The sequence below is a fragment of the Oryzias latipes genome, chromosome 11 (assembly GCF_053564925.1).
Source record: "Oryzias latipes strain Hd-rR chromosome 11, Olatipes_Hd-rR_3.1".
NCBI lineage: Eukaryota > Metazoa > Chordata > Actinopteri > Beloniformes > Adrianichthyidae > Oryzias > Oryzias latipes.
In genome coordinates, this window is record NC_136247.1 from 10467839 (window position 1) to 10486533 (window position 18695).

An 18695-nucleotide genomic window follows, 5' to 3' on the forward strand; every position below is an offset into this window, starting at 1 on the left:
TGTCGTAAGCTGGGTGGAGGGGCCTGAACCCTAAGAGTCTGTGCTGGAAGAGAACATCAGAAGTTTCAATGAGCTGCAGGACTCGAGGATTGAGCTCAGGCCTCTGATCAGACTGCCAAATATTGCCACCCATGGCAATGCACACTCAAGCAGCCACTTCCAATGAAATGTCACGTAAACGTCACTTTCGGCCATTAACGATTAAAACTCTCGCATTCATACATAGCTATGCAAGTTCGTACAATCGTAAGTACAAAACACGCGTTGCCAGCTAAACCAGGTCAAACTTTGACCAATCAGGGAGAAATGGAAGTACAGGCACTGCTGGAAGCGGCCGTCATCCACTTTGACATTTCACACCAAGCCTCTTCCAAATGTGGGTGGTGGACATGCACTGGTAAACTGCAGAAAAGGAAAAAGAAGAAGAAGCCCCTCCCTGCTTGTCCAGTGTGGTCATCATGGGCTTTACTAGTAACATGCCGGTGCTTTGCTTATTAAATTCAACACATAACACTAAAAAGTTTGCTTTAGTAATGGTTAGATCAGACTAAATCCAGAAATGTTCACATTTTGTTAAAACATTTATATCAGTCTGCAGTTTCCAGCAGCTCATTACGTGGACACTTCTGCCCGGTAAATGTTCCTCTGTATGAACTTCCTTGAGTGGGCAGCAGAACTATGCATCACCTGAGCTTTGCTGCTTTCACCTGATTCTCCTGCAATGTGAAGGTACGGTTGCTTAGCAACAGCAGCTAGAAGTGCTGGGGAGGCAGATTTCTAAAAGTGTAAGGTTGGAGAACATTGCTCAGGAGGTTCTGAATTCCAAATTCCAAACCCAATCGGGATGCCTCGCATTCCCGAAGCCCTGCGGCCGACGGAGCAGTGAGGAGTGGCGCCAACAAATACAAACGCCAGCGAACCAGAAAAACCAAGATGAGCTCTGCCAGCAGAAAAAGTAAAAAAGCCTAAATGATGTGTTTCATGCTTGAGGATCATGGTGTTTCTCAGCTCTGCTGCCCCCTGATCCCACCTGCACTGATGACAGCTATGAAACAAAAATACTGAGCAAAACAAGGGGATCTCAGTTGAAGGGGACTATTAGGATTCTCATTTATTCAGGTTGTGTTTCACAGGATTCTGTTCTTCATACCAACTGGAGCTGCTCATCTCAGTTGCTTTCTCAGTTCTTTATTGCCCTGTAGAACAGAATCCCATGCCAGTCTTTCCATTTTTCCAGGTTTCTGATGTTTCGTTTGTCTCCAGACTGACCTTTGACCTCCATCTAGCAGCTTGAGCATCTGCCTCAACTCCCAGGTTTGTCTGCATCAAATGTGATGAAACAACTTGAGGTTGAAATATCTGAAGGACAGATTCTTGTTGTGCAGACCTTAGATTCAAGCAAATTTAACTGGTCGCACTTTCTTCAAGTTTTTTTTGCCCAGACACCGAATTTAAGAGAAAGTTTAAGGAAAGTTTCCTTCTGCTGCCAAAAATGCAGAAAAATGAGTACATGGGCCAAGGAAAGCCACATTTAAAGAATTTGTCCTTAGATTTAGCCGTCTTTTCGTTTGTTGCTCGTTTTTGTTCTTTATTTGTTTTTTTGACCAAATGGAGCAGCTGGATAAATAAGAGAAGGACCTGAAGATGACTTGAAGCTGCAGTTTGACCTTCAGGGCATCTCATCTCTATGACATCTTCTGTTGCAATGCTGCAGTTCATTTGATGCAAACTAAAAAGCAGGTGGAGCTTCAAGAAAGCACAAAAAGGTACGACTGTAGTCTGGAGCCCTGACCTGGGGATTGAACCTGCAGTGTTCAGGATAGGAGCCTGTAAAAAATTTCACTTTCACAAGTCTATGGTTTCAGACTCAGGAAGCAGTTTTTATTTTATATATGAAGAGCAGGTCCTACCTTGCAGCCCTCACATGCACTGACACCATAGTGGTATCCAGAGGACTTGTCCTGGCAGACGAAGCAGGGCTTGTAGACTCGGGGAGGCGGCGGTGGGGACGGTGGGCTGGGGACCAACTCCTCAGAACTGGTGCTGTGGGTTTCGATGGCTGTTGGGGACGCAAAACAGATCATGAGAGAACAAACTACCTTGCGATATTTTGATATTTTCATTTGCAAACAAGACATGCATTTCTTGAAATGCCTTTTGCAGTAAATCTGAACTTTTTCTTATTGAAAAGTTACTTTTGATTATTTTTTTTAAGTCAGAGTGAAATGAAAAGGAGAGAGTCGACCAGATGTGGAGAAAGGAGTTAAAAAAACATTTGTAGGAGAGATGAAGGCTAACAGAGGGGAAGGGGTAGAAGCTGGAGAGCACAGAAGACAGTAAAAGTTGCTTGAGGCTTAACATCATGAGAGTAAAGAATACCTGCTTAAGAAGGGCTTCAATTTCTACACAAACAATCCCACATTTAAAGGCATCACCTGCACAAACACATATTCATACAGATCTGCACGAACAACTGTACATCAAGCTAACACACATGCACACATCTGTGTATAAACACAAATATTTCTGTTCTTCATACATCATCTTTTTTTGCATGCATACACACATTTGTTTTTGTGCATAGGTGAGCAGGCAGGTGTGTTCAGGTGAATGTGAGAAAAACGATGATGTTACTGAATGGAGAATGGAAGCTGGAAGTTTGCTGGCGTTCACCAAAGCCACCATTTAAAAGGACCAGGAAGACAGCCACAAGAGTCCCCACCACCAGACAGGAAAAGGGTGAGGGAATAATTTTAGGCTGTTTTTTTTAGCCTGGGTTTTCAGTCCAAAATCCCACATGTGCACAAAGACTCAATCTGCCCAGATGAGAGGCCTGTCACCACTTAGTTCTGGAAATTCCCCAAACCAGCCCCATAGGGTGGAGGCCTGGAACAAAACAACCATCCCTGCACCAGCTTCTGGCCCCTTCAACATGGAATGGTTAGAGGACAGAGGATCTCTAGTGACTTTCCTCCCTGTGCGATGTGTGCATTGTGCGATCGAACTGAGGGTTTTTACTAAAATATGGCATTGAAATTTTGCTGGTGACAGTTTTTGTGGAATCAAAAATAGTTAAGGAAGGGATGGATGCTGATACATGCAAAAGCGTTTGGGGAAGATGCCTCTGCCAAGTAGTGAACCCTCAAGGTGTGTCCCGGGGTGGCCCAGATGAAATGTCATAAGAAATAAAACTGGTTGTGTTTAAAACCTAAATTCAGGAGAGGTTTAACACCCTCCAAAGCAATCAGACCATCAGATAACCAGCTCTGGAATGGACCAGGCCCAAACATGCCAATAAAGGGGTGTCGCTGTAATCCTTCTATTACTGTCAGTGTAAGGGAGGTTGCTGTGCTGGTTTGGGCTTCGGGGTTCTTCTGTTCAAGTTTGTTTTATGAAATCAACTATAACAATAAAAGGAAAGGATTCACATTAAAGATGGCGAATCATGGCATTGACATTGAAGGAGGGGCACCCCATCATTTCACCCTCATCATAGTCACCACCTCCACTCTGTTCAAAATATACTGCTGCTTCATAAACAGCACAACCTCCTGCAAACAGATGGACCTAGAACTGTAGATACTTGACAGCTTCTAAACATAGTTTGCATGCTCAGTCTGTGCTCTACCATGTGAGCATGCTCGGTGCATGCTCATCAGAGCAGTTTTTCCACGTCCTGCTTGATCAAACTTACACTCTGCATGCTCACATTCACAGAAAGCTCCATTACAGACATGAGGCCGCTGACAGAGATGCGTGCACGGCTGTGTCAGTGTGCACGGCCGGGCGAGGAGCTGCCACAGAAAAATGTGAACCCTTAGCCTCTGGCTGAACCTGCTGGGGGGGTGGAACAGGAAAGCACACACTCCCTGCTGGAGGTTGCGGCTGAATGAGGGGAAACAGGAGAGAGCAGCTCTGGTCTCTGCCTCCCCCTCCGTGACAGAAGCCGCTGGCATAAGGCACACAGCAGCCTTCTTCTCAGCCGAGTAGACCAGGCACTGGTCTGATCTTCGTCACCACAGATCTAGAATTTTGATTTGAAAACTGCAGAAACCAAGCTAGGCTGGGGGTTTCATCCTCCTAACTCAGCAACTGAATGGCATAGATCCTTTGAGTGTCGATGTGGATGAGTGGCATCATCTACTACACCATGTGTATCAACTATTTCCAACTTTCTCTTCACTTCCCTACAGCGACAAAAACTTGTATACCTCAGATTGTCTTTAATGCTTTAAGATCATTTCGGTGCTGCAGTGAAACCACAATTGCGTCATAAGCGGCAGCTCTTTGGTTTGTTCAAAAACATGTTTATATCAGCTCTGAAAGTTATGAACATTCAGGAGATAATTTTTTTTTTAGGAATTTTACTTGACAATGACCTTCCAAGAAGCAAAATCGCAGGATTAACATAATCCATTCATAAATCCTTGTATCTTTTATCCTGTTATTAGCATTTCACCACAAGATGCAACTTCAAATGAATGTGGAGATATTGATGCTGATAAACATGGCGACATTAGTTTTCTGCTCCATGTGCCAGACTTTTCCTTTACTATGACTTCATCTCAAGTACCTTGTCAGTAGAAGGCGCTGTGATGTAACTTTGCTGAACCAAACACAATATTCCACACTTTGTTTAAGGATCTTCAAGGAGACATGAAAGGTTGTTTTGACATTGAACTAAAAAAAAACTACATTTGGGAAGTGCAAACTTGAATGCATCGTTTACACACTTTGATACACTACTGCATACATTTAAATGAAGTGTACACTTTACTGCACGTATTTGAACGCACCTCAGTGCATTTTTTACTTTACTGCAGACAGCTGAACGCATCGTTTACAATACTGAGCACACTGCAATGCAGCTTTGGACACTTGAATGCATCTTTTACATTACTGCACACGCTTTAATGCATTATATATTTCACTGCACACACTTCAGCACATCGTTTACATTACTGCACATACTTCACTGCATTTTGCCCCAATACTTTAGAGCTTTGCCCCAATGTCCCTAACAAAAACCAATGTAAAGACACAGACCCATTCACCCAGTCACAGACCCATTCACACACTGGTGGCAGGGTGGGGTTCAGTGTCTTGCTCAAGGACACATTGACTCATGAGTGTGCAAGGCAGGAATCAAACCTGCAATATTATGATCATGGGTGGACCGCCCTACCGCTGCACCACGGCCGCCTAATGTGCCACAAGGTTCTTCAATAAATAGTAGGAAGAATCTAATCAGATGTTTTGTGGTTTAAATCTTAGCCTAAAATACTTTGCTGTGGCACCTTAAAGGGGATTTTTAAAACTAGATTGCACATTCTTTTTTGCGACTGCAACCGTTTTTATTTTGGTCAAGCTGTCATTTGCTAAAAGATAGACTCCCTGGACCTGATTTAGTAAGATCCCAATTACAAAGCACAAAAATTGCCTGGGCATGTAGAGGAGACAGCACAGTTAGAATCTTCAGTCAATTCTGACTAATTGCAAAAAAATGAGGATTTTCTCTCTAAGCCAAAGTATTGGAGCTGAAAAATTAGGTTCTGCTTGATCATATGAAAACAGACTGCAGTCCTTTAAGAAGACCAGACAGCTGTTACGCAGAAGGTGTGAGCTGTTTTTGCAGCACGAACTTTAAAGTAGGATGTTCAAAGATGCAATTAATGTCAGGTTTAATTATCATGATGGATTCCATATCTGCTTTTAATTCACTCACATTCACAAACAAGTTTTTATGCATGCAAACCTTTAGGGTTCACTTTAGGAAAAATAAATCTGTCACACATTCATCAAAAGTCAAAGTAGTCTCTAACTTTGGCTGAAATTTTGCTTTGGAGCCAATGGAGAAGAATTCTGTCTCGGAATATATATATATATTTTTTTTAAGTAGTCAGTAAAATTTTGCTGAAAATTCACACACACACCGGATTCCTGGTGTACTTTGAAAGGGAATAAAGTGTCCCTTTTTAAACAGCAACCTTGTTCCTGTTGTGCATGATTAAAAGTGCTTCCAGGGTTGCAACAGAAGCTGTTTTAAAATGTATTTTCATTATGATTTGTTGATCTTCCCTTTTGGCAACTTCCTTTGAAACCCTGCAGGGACCCCTCTTTGCCCCTTGAGTAAAAACCTTCAAACTCTGGCCACGTGGCCCAGAACAACCAACACACGAGAAAGAACATGAACTCGAAGCAGCCATCAGGAAGTCTAGCAGAAAGGATGAGGGAGGGGGCTTTTCTTGCAGAGACCCAACAAAGAGAAATGGGTTCAGTCTGGAGTACGGCAGGAATATTTCTCCCAGAAGCAGATGAAGTCTCGAGACATGCACGTAATGCTGAGGAGAGAATGATTTAATGGAACGAGGGTCTGCTTCTGAGCATCAAAGCTTCCAAGTCTTGATGTTTTCATGCCTGTCACTGACTTTACAGACAGTAATGCGCCCATGAGACCTCTGAAGCAATGTTTTATCCTGGCCTATTAGCATGAGGAAAACACTCTGAGCTGACCAGCACAACCTATGTATAGGATGAAGCTGTTGAGACATAGATTTGCTCATATCAACATCCACTTGCTCAAACTAGGCCCTAGTCTGATCCAGAGATGTTCCCTCCACTGGTCCACCTGTTTGGACCCATAAAGAGAATCCTGGTCCTATAAAAACAAAGAGGGTTTCTGTATTTGCAAATAATGAGATTCACTTTGGTGTGAATGCAGAGGGACTTTCCACAAACCAAAATGAGGAAAAGAAGAAGAAGAAAAAAAGACCTAAATGTCGTAAGTTCCATGTATTATAAGGAAAAATGAAACCGTAACAGAATGAATCTGAAGCAGTGGTCACCAATCCTGTTCCTGGAGGGCTACCTCCCTGCTTGTTTTGCAGCTAACCCTGCTTCAGTAGATGCTGATTAGCAAAATTGAATCAGCCCAGTTTCTGATTGACTGAACACACCTGATCCAAATGAGCAGCAATTACTGAAGCAGGGTTAGCTGGAAAACAAGCAGGGCAGTAGCCCACGAGGAACAGGGTTGGTGACCCCTGAAAGAATCATGAAAAGGTTTGAAAATGTCTGCTGGGTAAGTGTAGTGTAGCGAGGAGCTGCAGCCGCATCCTCATAAATGAGCGTCAGAGGACTGGAGGGACTAGTCAGTTTTCCTCTTTCTGATTTCTGGTGCTGAGGAGTACAAGGACTAGTAGCTGTTCTTCTTCCTCCCAACTTTTTCCTTCCTGTTCAGAGCTCGTTTTGGACAATAGTACTCTCCAATAAACCATCGGTTTAGTCCGCTTCAGTGTTTGGTTCTCTCCTGTCTCCCGAGAGCACCGTGTGAAAGAAACCAAACCAGAGTGCTTGGGGGGGGTTATGTGTTCCTGACATGCAGCTCTGGTCCAGAGGTGAAGAACCAAACAAGCGTTCGTGTCTGCAGCTGCTCATGATTTCTGCGGACCTGCAGCTTCAACCTGAACCTGATCCCATTTGAGAGGGGATCAGGCTGATAGCCTTGAACATAAGAAAGAGTCTATTATCCCAGCGTGAGGGAGAGCCTGTCTCTGTTTCAGGTCATGCCCACGATGTGGAGCTTTGCAACCCCCCCCCCCCCCCAAGATCCGTATAGCTTCATTCTCAAAACAAACTAGTAACTAGGAGCTTGCTGTGAGGAAATGATTTCATTGTTTCAATCTGACAAAAATATATTGATCAATATTTGAAGGGAAAAAGAGCAAAACGCTGCAGAGAAACGTAGCAGCTTTTAAATGTTTTTTATGTATCCCATTAGTAAAAATATATCATTATTTAAAAATGATGTTTTAACAGAATCAAAATATTTCTTAAGAATAATATTTGTAGAAACAGATTTGAATTAAAATAAATTGTTCAATTGTTTATGATATTAGAAATATTAGAGTAGGTTTCACTGAAAATCAGCCTTCAGATGAGTGAAAAGATAAAATTTTGAATACTTTAGTTTCTTCAATGTCATTTAATTGATCCGCTTTAGCAGCTCAGATTTCTAACAACCGCCGATAAAGATTTGAGCTGAAATGAAAAACAAACGGTTGGAGTTTTTTGGGTCTTTTCTTGACCCAACTCTGGAGTTTGAGGTGAACGTTTTGGATAACATGATCAAAACAACCCAGAAAAATACTGGAGAGGCTAAGCGGATGAAGGGACGCGCTTTTGATTAGATTCCTGGAATTCTCAGCAACAATCAGGGTTTTTAGTTATTTCCGCAACAGGCAGAAAAAAGAAGTACCTTGAACATTTTTTATGTTAGAAGCTGTAACAGAAGAGCCATAAAAATAATACTAATAATAACATTTAATAATAATAACAATAAAAACCCTGTAACAGACTGTCGACCTGATCAGGGGTACCCCGCTTTTGCCCAATAGCTGGGTTGGCTCCATGCAGCAACCCTGAGACCCCGGCAGGGATTCAGCGGGTTCTTAAGATAATAGTAATAATAATAATAATAATAAAAATAATAATAATAATATTTTTTGAATACTCAAAACATGTTGTGGTTTATTGTTAGATAATAAACATTTGTTTTAAATTATAAATACTGTTTTTGTTTAAAAATTCTAATGACATTTTTGTAAAAATTAGAAAAATAATACTGAAGAACTGAAAATTACCTGTAAAACAAAAAATGAACATGCGAAATGTTCTGATGATGTGACTCAGGAGAGTCTAAAACAGCAGGAATGCCTTTGAGTAAACATTTGCAGGACTCCCACATTCCGGTGCTGCGTGGCAGACCCCGAAAAAAGAGAAAAGCCGAGCCAAAACCACCCACCGGTGGGAGAGCGCGCTGGTCTCCGTTGCCCCCACGTGCGCGCGCAGGTCATCTAATCATGACCTGAGACCAACTGTACTCGCGGCACTCTGCCTGAACTTTGTCACTCCAGATTTTTAAGACTTCTTACAAAAAAGAGAGATTTTTTTGGTTGCTTATTGATGAAAAGTTAGAGTGTTATTGCCCCGCACCCCCCGCATGCCACTCATTCACACAAGTTGGACGTACAGTGCGCGCTCCGGCGGTGCTGCCACTCTCTGAAGCAGGCTTTCAGGGCTTTCTCCTGCAGCATGCAGCTGGGGCTGCCGGCGTACAGCTCCAGCATCTGTCCGGGACTCACGGCCAGCACGTCCATGCAGTCAAACATCATGCTCCGCGCCGCAACTCCTTTCTCTTAGTCGCTCTGGAGAAACGGTGCACGCAACTCCATCAAACTCCTATCCTCCCTCTCTTTCTCGTCTGACCACCGCAGGTTGCGCTCCTCTTCTTGCGGGTTCTCCCGCACTGGACTCATGGAAACGTTGCCCTGCTTCGTCTATCTATGCGCTCCTCCTGTCCCGCCGGCTCCGGTGTGCGCGCGGGTGCTGGAACGGGATTCTTCCATGACAGCTCTCTGACGGGCCGCCGGTTCTGACGGGGCCAGAGCCGGGGCTCTGTTTGGATCAGGGACGCTGGTGGGGAACTGCGCTGGTCCTCCGCGGGGATTGGTGGCCCCTCCGTCCCCCTGCGCAGCTCATTTCAAACTAGTTTTCCGCGCAGAATGAAAGATTGAATTGTCTAATGTATGCGGGTGAACTTTGCGTGAACCTTCCAAGGCTGCTGACCTTCAAACGACCCGGCGGGCTGACATCACCGCAGCGCAGCAGCGCTGCAAGGCGGAGGCAGGAGCGCAACAGCGCACGCTATTCTCCGCGTTTTCTTTCTTTTTCATCAAAGAAAAAACACATTCGACGCTTTCCAAAACAACCAGATTCCAGCAGCCAGGAGTTCAGAAAACCAAACTGTTCATAAAGGCACGTGAGCCATTTGGGAGCAGAATGTCATAGATGTGAAGCACAAATGTGCAGAACATGTCCCATTAAAACTGAGTAACGGTTGGAATAAAGCCCAAAAACAGAAAATAAGGGAAGCTCCAGTCATCAGATGTTTTTTTCGACTAAACACAATATGTAAATCACAAAAAAGCAGCAAATTTTGCAAGAAGAAAACCAAAACACTTTAAGGATTAAACATAAATAATCTGAAATGTTGTCATGTTAAAAACAAATACCTGCAGGGGTGTGTCAGAAAGAACAACATTTTTACTTTTAAAAATGCTTTTCTTTCACAGTAAAACAAGGGAAAACTCTAAGAAAAAAATCTTTGTTACTTGAAACAAAATCTTTGTTACTGCTGGTTTGTGTCTAGAAGTTCTGTTACACTGAGCAGCTCACAGTTTTAAAGATCCTCTGCTTTCAAACTGATGCCTTTCAGCAAAGATTTTCTTTCAAATTATATTTTTGGTCATTAACTATATAAAGTTAAGAGTTTACACACATACTTGAAATGTTCCCCCTTTTTTAAACTTGATTGTACTTATTTAAACGCATTAAATTTGTTCTTAGACAATCATAATAATAAAACAGTCCGAAATGTTCTGGGTGGGGGTCCTTTTTGCACAACTTTCATCATGAAGTTCAGGCTTTTTCTCCCCCTTTTGATGGTCTCCACATGTCCTCTGGGAGACTTTTGGTCTGATTAGTGATGCCAAGGTCCCTACCAGTGCCCGAAACTGGCACTTTTGTCTGATCTGGGAAGAGCAAAGTCCTGGAAACTGAGCTGGAAACTGAAACCAGTATGAAACTGATCATGAGGAAGGAGGAAGCACAAAGAGCTGAACTTTGGAATTGATAAAACAACAACAGAAGACCCAAACGATCAGGTGCAGGACTGTTTTATATGTAAAGCACATTTACAACTATCAAAAAACAACAAAAAATACAAGTTCAGTATAATTATTAAGGTATTTGTAAATGCAAAACAGATTAAATACAACCATAAAATATAATATAGTTACAGAAGAAATTTAAATTTTTTTAAAAGATCTTCCATGTGGTTAGCAGGACCAACAGCTGTGGCAAAAGCTGTATTCTCATTTTTCAAGATGTTTTTTGGAACATCAGAAATTAGCTGGATGTTTGACCTTCACATTCTGTAAGGGACATAATGACCAACAGTAAAAAAAATGTAAATCTAGAATTGAACATAAGTGAATTCAGTACATGGCAGGAAAACAGCACAGGTGGTTAAGAATGGTGAAGCATTTTTCTGGAAAAAATGTGAGATGATAAGAAGATTTAGACCAATGAGCATCTCAGACAGAATATCAATTGATGTCTCTCTTGCTAAGAGGGATGCTAATTTGCATATTTATACATGTTTATTTTACGTTGGTGACATACTTAAAAAAAGCTTTGACTGAATTCATGTTTTTTTTCAGCTAAAAAACGTTTCCATGGTCACGCCGATATTCCCGATATTTCAGGGTCTCCGGGAGCGTTTTCATTAATTGGAGATGAAAGTTTTGTCATGAAAAAAATAATCAAACCAAAAATAAATCTGTCTGTGTGATCCATCATTTTGACCTTATCGGACAACCGTCCCATGAATCCCACAGGCTGCAGCTCTAACTAACCCCTCATAATTTCACTTGAACAAACAGTCCCTCCTGGGACCTAAAGAGAGCAGCTTCTGTGCAGATTTTCCAAATATGAGAAAAAAAAAGAAAAAGAAAAACCTTCGGACCAGTTTTTCCAACCTTAAACTGAAAAATATTTTAATTCATACATACATTAGTTGTTCTTCAGAATTATTTTATGAAATCCATCTGCTTTTTCTGGATGCTTTAATCTGCAGGGAACAAAACAGCATGTTTTCATGAGGTGTTTGAAATTGTTAAACGTCAGACTAACCCACTAAATAAAATAAAATACATTCAGAGTTGCTGCTAAATACTGAGAAAATTCAAGATGAATTTAAGGAAAAAAAACACGGAAATGTTCCTCACAACAACTGTCAGTTATTAATAAAAATGTTATTTTTATCTGTTATGACGGCGATAAAGGTAGTTGCATGGCAACAGTGTCCCATTGACGTTCATCGTCCCTTCAAACACTTTTTTTTGCGTCTCTACATAAAAAAAGAACCACCGACCCACTTTAGGTACATAAAAACAAGCTAAAAAAACAGGTCCCTTTTCAGTGTCATTAAATTGACATTTATTGATATTGCAATAATGATGCAAATCTGCAAATAATCCTTCATTAGTTCCGTGCTTGGTTTCATGTCATCATCAGCCTCATGTTTTCATTTCCCTGACTTTTAAACTGACTCATGTTGGCATTAACCTTACTTCTTCATCATCTTCAAGCCTTAATCAACCTACTGTTTTCATCAAAATCACGTTTTAATCTGGTTTATGTCATCATCAACCTCATGTTGTAATTGGCCTCATGTCTTCATCATCATCTTGTCTTCATCAAACTACTGTTCATACTGAGACTCATGTCTTCATCAGTCTTCATCAGCCTGTTCAGCTGTCTGCCAGATTCACTGATCTTTCCAAATTCATTCACAGCTTGATGTTAATAAGCTGAACCTCATCTGAAACCATCAGAACAGAACTGAGCAACAGGCAGTCCTGACAGTCATTGCTTTAGACAACTTCAAAAAATAAATCTGGATCTTGGAGAACTGATGGCTCTGACTGTTCAATTGCCATTTGGAAATAAAGATTTGATTTAAGTACAAACGTTGGATTTACAGAGAGTAAAGTGGTAAAATTTACCCACTAAAATCATCTTGGACCACATGGTAGTGTTGGACTGGACAGGTTCTGTTGAGACTTTGAAAATTGCAAATTGATTCCAGTCCCACCAAGAAGCACAGAGTACCAACAAAGGAAAAGTTTCAGTTTCACTGTACAGTAACAAATGAAGAAAGCTTCTGGTGTTTTGCAGGAGCTGGACTCATCACTCATCAGATGCTTCAATGACCTAGTCAAAGTCCACACCTCAATCTGATGTGAGGGATCTTTAGAGAGCTGAACATTTCGACAAACTGAGACAAAACTGAACTAAAGAGGAGCCTTTCTCCAGAACCATGATACATAAAAAAGACACTCAACAAAGAGTTATTCGTAAAGATTTAGTTGGGTCTATAGATGTTGAGGGACCCATGAATGAGGATCTACAGCTCCTGAATAAGGATCTTTAGCTGTGGAAAGAGGATCTACAAATTAGAATGTATGGGTCCTGTGGATCTATAGCATTTGAAGTAGGATCTACAAATGAAGATCTACAGCTCCTGAAGGATAGCCATTGAGGGATCTGCAGCTCCTGAAGGAGGATCTACGAATGAGAATCTAGAGCTCCTGAAGAAGGATTTATAGTTGTGGAAAGAGGATTTATAAATTAGAATCTATAGTCTTTGAAGGAGGGTCTACAAATGAAGATCTACAGCTCCAGAAGGAAGATCTATACCTGTTGAGGAATCTACGAAGGAGGATCTACACCTGTTGAAGGAGAATAAACAGCTGCATAGGGAGTCTGCACTTGCAGACTTGTGCACTCATTCATTTGGATTCCAGGACCAGGCTCAGCGTTGATCCCCACACAGATCATTAATTTTGCACAACCAGCAGTGTAGCTGAAACAAGAGCCTATGGATGCCCCCCACATACACACACACACCTCCAGCACACAGCAGCTGACCCCCTGCAGTTCAGGCTGTGTAACTAGAACCCCGGACGCTCACATACGCAAACACTGATCAACACAAGTAATGAGTACACCTGAAAATGCAGCTGTAATTAGAAGGTGATAATAAAACTGTCCATCAGGATCAGCCTCCTCTTGGCTTGGGTTCTCTGGAACCAGAACATGCAGGGCCAAGACAACACCCAGGCGATTGTTTCATACAGCCTCCTAAAGCTCAAAGGAGGACGCAGGCGCACCAGCTGCTGCGTTTGCCTCGATATTTTGCACCCTCAGCGAGTTAAGGCGTCTTCCGTATCTTTTGCCAAACTTGGAGTTCCCCCCTTTTCTTCTCCACAAGAACTCCCGATTTCATGGAATATTTATGAGCCCAGCAGAAGCCGACGCTCTCAGTTCATCGGCGGGTCAAACCCCGTTCAGTGCTATATTTAGTTACACTTGCACTTAACCTATTGATAATGTAATTGTAGCAGCGTGACAGAAGCTGCCATATTTTCCACTCAGGTTTGTATCAAAGCATGCGGCGGGTTTTTGTGCACAAACAGAAGCGACCCATTTACACACAAGTTTGACCCGTTTCTTCCTGGATTACTCCAACATGTTTGTTTTCTGTGCAGAACGGCTAAAGACCACAGAGAGTCTGAGAAAAGATGATCATAGAAATCATCTTTCCACAAAATCCACTCAGACAATAACATGATTGTTTTTTTGTTTTTATTTTTTATTGTGTTATTCAGATTGCGGGAAATGTGTGTTTTGCATGTCCAGGAAGCTGAATGTTTGTGGAGGACTAAAGCGCACAGATACAATCAGCTGCATCAAACATGAAGACTGCCGCTTCATTTCGTTACAGAGATGAAGATCAGACCAAGAGGAGCCTGCAGGCCTCCTCATTCCTGGCTGCTGTCTGCTCCGTTCAGTCCTTTGTCTTCTCTGTTCTTTTTGTCTAATGTGGAGTACTCTGCTTCTAGTTGTTGACAGCTGAATATTTACTACCATTTTAATTTATTCAGAGGATTTGATTCTTTCTGTCAGAAAGTCTTATGCTGTACAGACCTGCAGGCTTTGCTGCTGCAGCTGTACGCATTTTAATCTGCAGTCCTACTGTCCTATGAGTATATTTTCCAACCAAAAGCCAGCTGTATTTTAGCTTTTCTACGTGCTACATTCTTTACTCTTATCAGAGTAAAGAAGTTCTACCAAGGATAGATGAGAGAATACTTCAGTCTGGTACTAAATGGCAGAAGGCAGACACCTAATTGAATCAGAAAAGCCCGTGGGCGGCCCGGCACCTCTAACTACATCTCAGTTAACCATCTTGATTTTGTCAGAATTATAGAAAATGACATGTGAACTCGGCATGAACCGCAGAGTCGGGAGGGGGGGGAATCCTTGTATTGGCATTTCTAAACCTGAGCGGGGTGGTGCCAGAAAATCAATACTTGAGTCCAGCTGCTGTCTTTCTGTCTGCTACACGGAGGAGCAAAAGTTTCTAAACGCTCTGCTGCATTTTAAAAACATCAGCTTTCCTGCTGATGAGGAGTTTGGCTTCATGCTCTTCTTCAAGGCAAAATGACACCTGATCATGATTGCATATAATTTCTTTTGTTTGCACAGACACTTGTGCATGCAGAAACTGAGTCATAGCTGAGCTGTTCTTCTGGTTCTAGTGTGAACAGCAGTTATTCAAACTGCAGGTTTTTTTCTCAGGTAAGTTTATCAAGCGTTCAACAAAATATTCGTTCACAGATTCTGAAATAATGGACACACTCACACTTCCTGTATCCTGCTTTGGTATTGTGTGAAGTAACCAGGGTCAACCGAAATTCCAGTTTTAGTTGGTTTCTTCGGCGTCATGTTGATACTCAAAATGAAGTCTGACCAGTCTAGCCCAGGTTGATCAGATCAAAATGATTTTGTTGATATGTGCTTGGTTTGGTTGGTTTCTCATCACTAACAACAAGTCTCATGTTGCAGTTTACAGCTTTTCCAGGGGTCAGACCAGCTCTTATCCCATTAAGAGATCAGGTAATAGGTTAAAACCGATTTAAAGCCATCCATCCATCCATCAATCATCCATCATCCATCCATCCATCCATCCATCCATCCATCCATCCATCCATCCACCCACCCACCCACCCACCCACCCACCCACCCACCCATCCATCCATCCACCCACCCACCCACCCACCCACCCACCCACCCACCCATCCATCCATCCACCCACCCACCCACCCACCCACCCACCCACCCACCCACCCATCCATCCATCCATCCATCCATCCATCCATCCATCCATCCATCCATCCACCCACCCACCCATCCATCCATCCATCCATCCATCCATCCATCCATCCATCCATCCATCCATCCATCCACCCACCCACCCATCCATCCATCCATCCATCCACCCACCCACCCATCCATCCATCCATCCATCCATCCATCCATCCATCCACCCATCCATCCATCCATCCATCCATCCATCCATCCATCCATCCATCCATCCACCCATCCATCAATCTTCTGAACTTGCTAAATCCCTTTTGGACTCACAGGGCTGCTGGAGCCAACCCAGCTACTGTTGGGTGAAGGCAGGATATACCCTGAACAGGTCGCCAGTTTGTTTGCAGGGCTATACAACCACACACACACGCATGCACACCACACCAATAACCTATGAAGCATGTCTTTGGACTTTGGGAGGAAGCTGGAGTGCCCAGAGAAAACCAACAAATGCACATAGAAGGCACAGCTGGAATTCCAACCAGTGCTTTATCGCTGTGAGGAGGGAGCAAAACACTGCGACATCATGCAGCCCTAGATAAAAAAAAAAAAACGATTTGAATAATATGAATTATTTTTGCCACCTGGAACTATGCATTTGAATTTTTATTCAGTAATTTAGTTCAATACTTTATAATATTATGTCTTTAATGTTTCTTAACTCTGGAATGTCTTAAAATAGGGCAGAGACACTAGTTCTTGCAATTGTTACTTCAACTTTACTATTCTAAAGATTCTTTGAAAAACCTCCTGCTGGTCCAAAATGGTGCTGCCAGTGTTATGATGAAACCGTTTTTGCAGTTTTTCCGTTCAAATTCCATCTTTTTTAACTGACCTCATAGAGTCTGTCCTCTTTTTGACAACAAGAATAATCTTTACCAAAGTGAAATAACTTGGTAACTGCTTTTTCGAAAAGGAAGTTTAAATCCAGCAAATTAGAAATGACTGGAGGTTCTCTGCTTCCTTCATTATCTCCTCTAACAGCAAAAATACCAGGCCGTCTTTGCAGCCAAAGCAATTCAGTCGCGGTCATTCCAACACGGCCAAACAGTTTGAACTGAAATGACCAACTGATTACATCAACAGGTTTCAGTCTTTTCTCAATTTGAGCAAATTGAGAAAGGTGACTGTGGAGAAAATAACTCAATTTAAATTGCGGATTAGAAAGAAGGCTCCAGCAGAACCAAACTCAGTTAGGATGACCATCTCCTGTGACTGGTTAGAGTCTGAGAGGAGAGAAATGAAACAAACATAAAAATACTGGAACATCTGTTATCAGACAAAAGAGGTGAGGTCTGAGACAAAACACAAATATTTCTAAGGAAGACAAGCACTACGACAGTAAATGCAACAGGGAGGGAACAGCATAATGACAGACAAGTTCCTTGTCATAGGAAAGACAAAGTAAGTTAGTCACTGCAGTAATTCCAGAACATGGAGCAAACCAACGCACAATCAAGAAAACAACTGTCATAAAACAAGAACTTTAACTGCAACTGTCAACAAACGATAAAAAGAAAGGAGACAGATGATGCAGAGATGGTCCATCTATGTGAATTGATAGTTAGAGTACAAAATGATTGAGTCAAAATCAGCTAAATTTCTTTGAGAAAATGGACAGTAATAAAGTTCATGTTTTCCAAACCAACCTCTTCTCTTCCCTTTTTATGAATATGGTGAGTTGATGGAACAACTAGAGGGAAAAGTAAAACCTGCGTGCCAGGGGGGCAGTGTGTGTGTGTTATTAAATCTGTTGGTCACGCCATCCTCTCATTGTTCCTTTTTCTTTTATGAAGTGACATTTCCTGTCTGATGTTAGCATTCAGCAACACGGAAAACATAACTTAAGAGGACATCAAACACACTGGAGGAAGTGACCAAATATGAAATTGGATTCTTGTTTTTACTTCCCCAAAGTTGACAAAAACTGAATCTGTAGATGACACAAATAACATACTGATGTCAATAGTTTAAATTTATCACAGGTCCTCCAAGGAAGAAGGTTTTTCCAACGTATGAGAACACGACCGACGATGCTGTTGGAGTTTTCTTTCCTGAAGCTTCTCCAGGAAGCATTCACATATCTGGGGTTTAAAATCAAGATATAACGGAATAGAGCTGGATTCATAAAACTCCCCAGATGTTTCCTTAAAACATTCATTCCAACATTGCCCAGGCAGCTGTGAGCGAGATCGCTGGTTCGTCTAAGAATCTGTACTGCATTTCCTTTGTGTGTTTTCTGCTTGGACGTAAATCCAGAGCTTGTTAATTCGTTACTGGAGCTCCAGTGTGCTGTGGCTCCTCTCTTGCGTCCCCTGAGAATGTGGCTTAGCGTCTCTTTCAGAGTCTGTGTGCAAGCTTTTGTTTAAGCTCTCCTATCCTCAAAACAGACTCTACGCTCTGCGGGCCGTTTTCCCCAGGATAAAACCATTAAAGGGATCCATGTGTCCTGAGGAGGACCAGAACCAGCAGGGAGGCCTGAGCAAAACAGCTTCAAGGAGGAGGCTCATGAAACTTTAAATCAATTTTTTGTGTTGGGTATATAAAATATTACTTAATGTATTCCCCTTTTGTGTTTTGTTTCCACACATTTAGTGATAGAACATGCCCTGTTCACTTTAAGACCAGATTTCACCCTTCTAATGTGGTGATTTAACCATCTGCATGGAGACAAGTCCGGTAGTCATCGATGTCACGAGTAGGCTGAAACGCAGTCATGAACACATTAATGGCTGAATAGGAAGCTTAAAATTGGAAAAGGAACAGATCAAATGTTACCAAGGTGAGATTGGGAAAGGCAGTTTCTTGTCCTGATAAGCACAACAAAAAGTTCTACTGCATCAGCAAGGTCT

The 18695-nt window shown here is 42.1% G+C and overlaps 1 protein-coding gene across 2 annotated transcripts in view; it reads right to left on the reverse strand.

Moving 5' to 3' along the window:
• Positions 1 to 18695, reverse strand: part of LOC100125515 (retinoic acid receptor beta) — an 85125-nt gene that overhangs the window by 24248 nt on the left and 42182 nt on the right. Inside the window, exons 1-2 of one of the 2 annotated variants that reach the window (XM_004074300.5) lie at positions 9032 to 9549; positions 1911 to 2059 (exon numbers count right to left, since the gene is read on the reverse strand). In XM_004074300.5, the coding sequence (XP_004074348.2) occupies positions 1911 to 2059; positions 9032 to 9173 (291 nt within the window). In that variant the 5' untranslated portion in view covers positions 9174 to 9549. Of the gene's footprint in view, positions 1 to 1910; positions 2060 to 9031; positions 9550 to 18695 lie in introns of those variants that run through there. The other variant, XM_020707234.3, reaches the window with a different exon arrangement.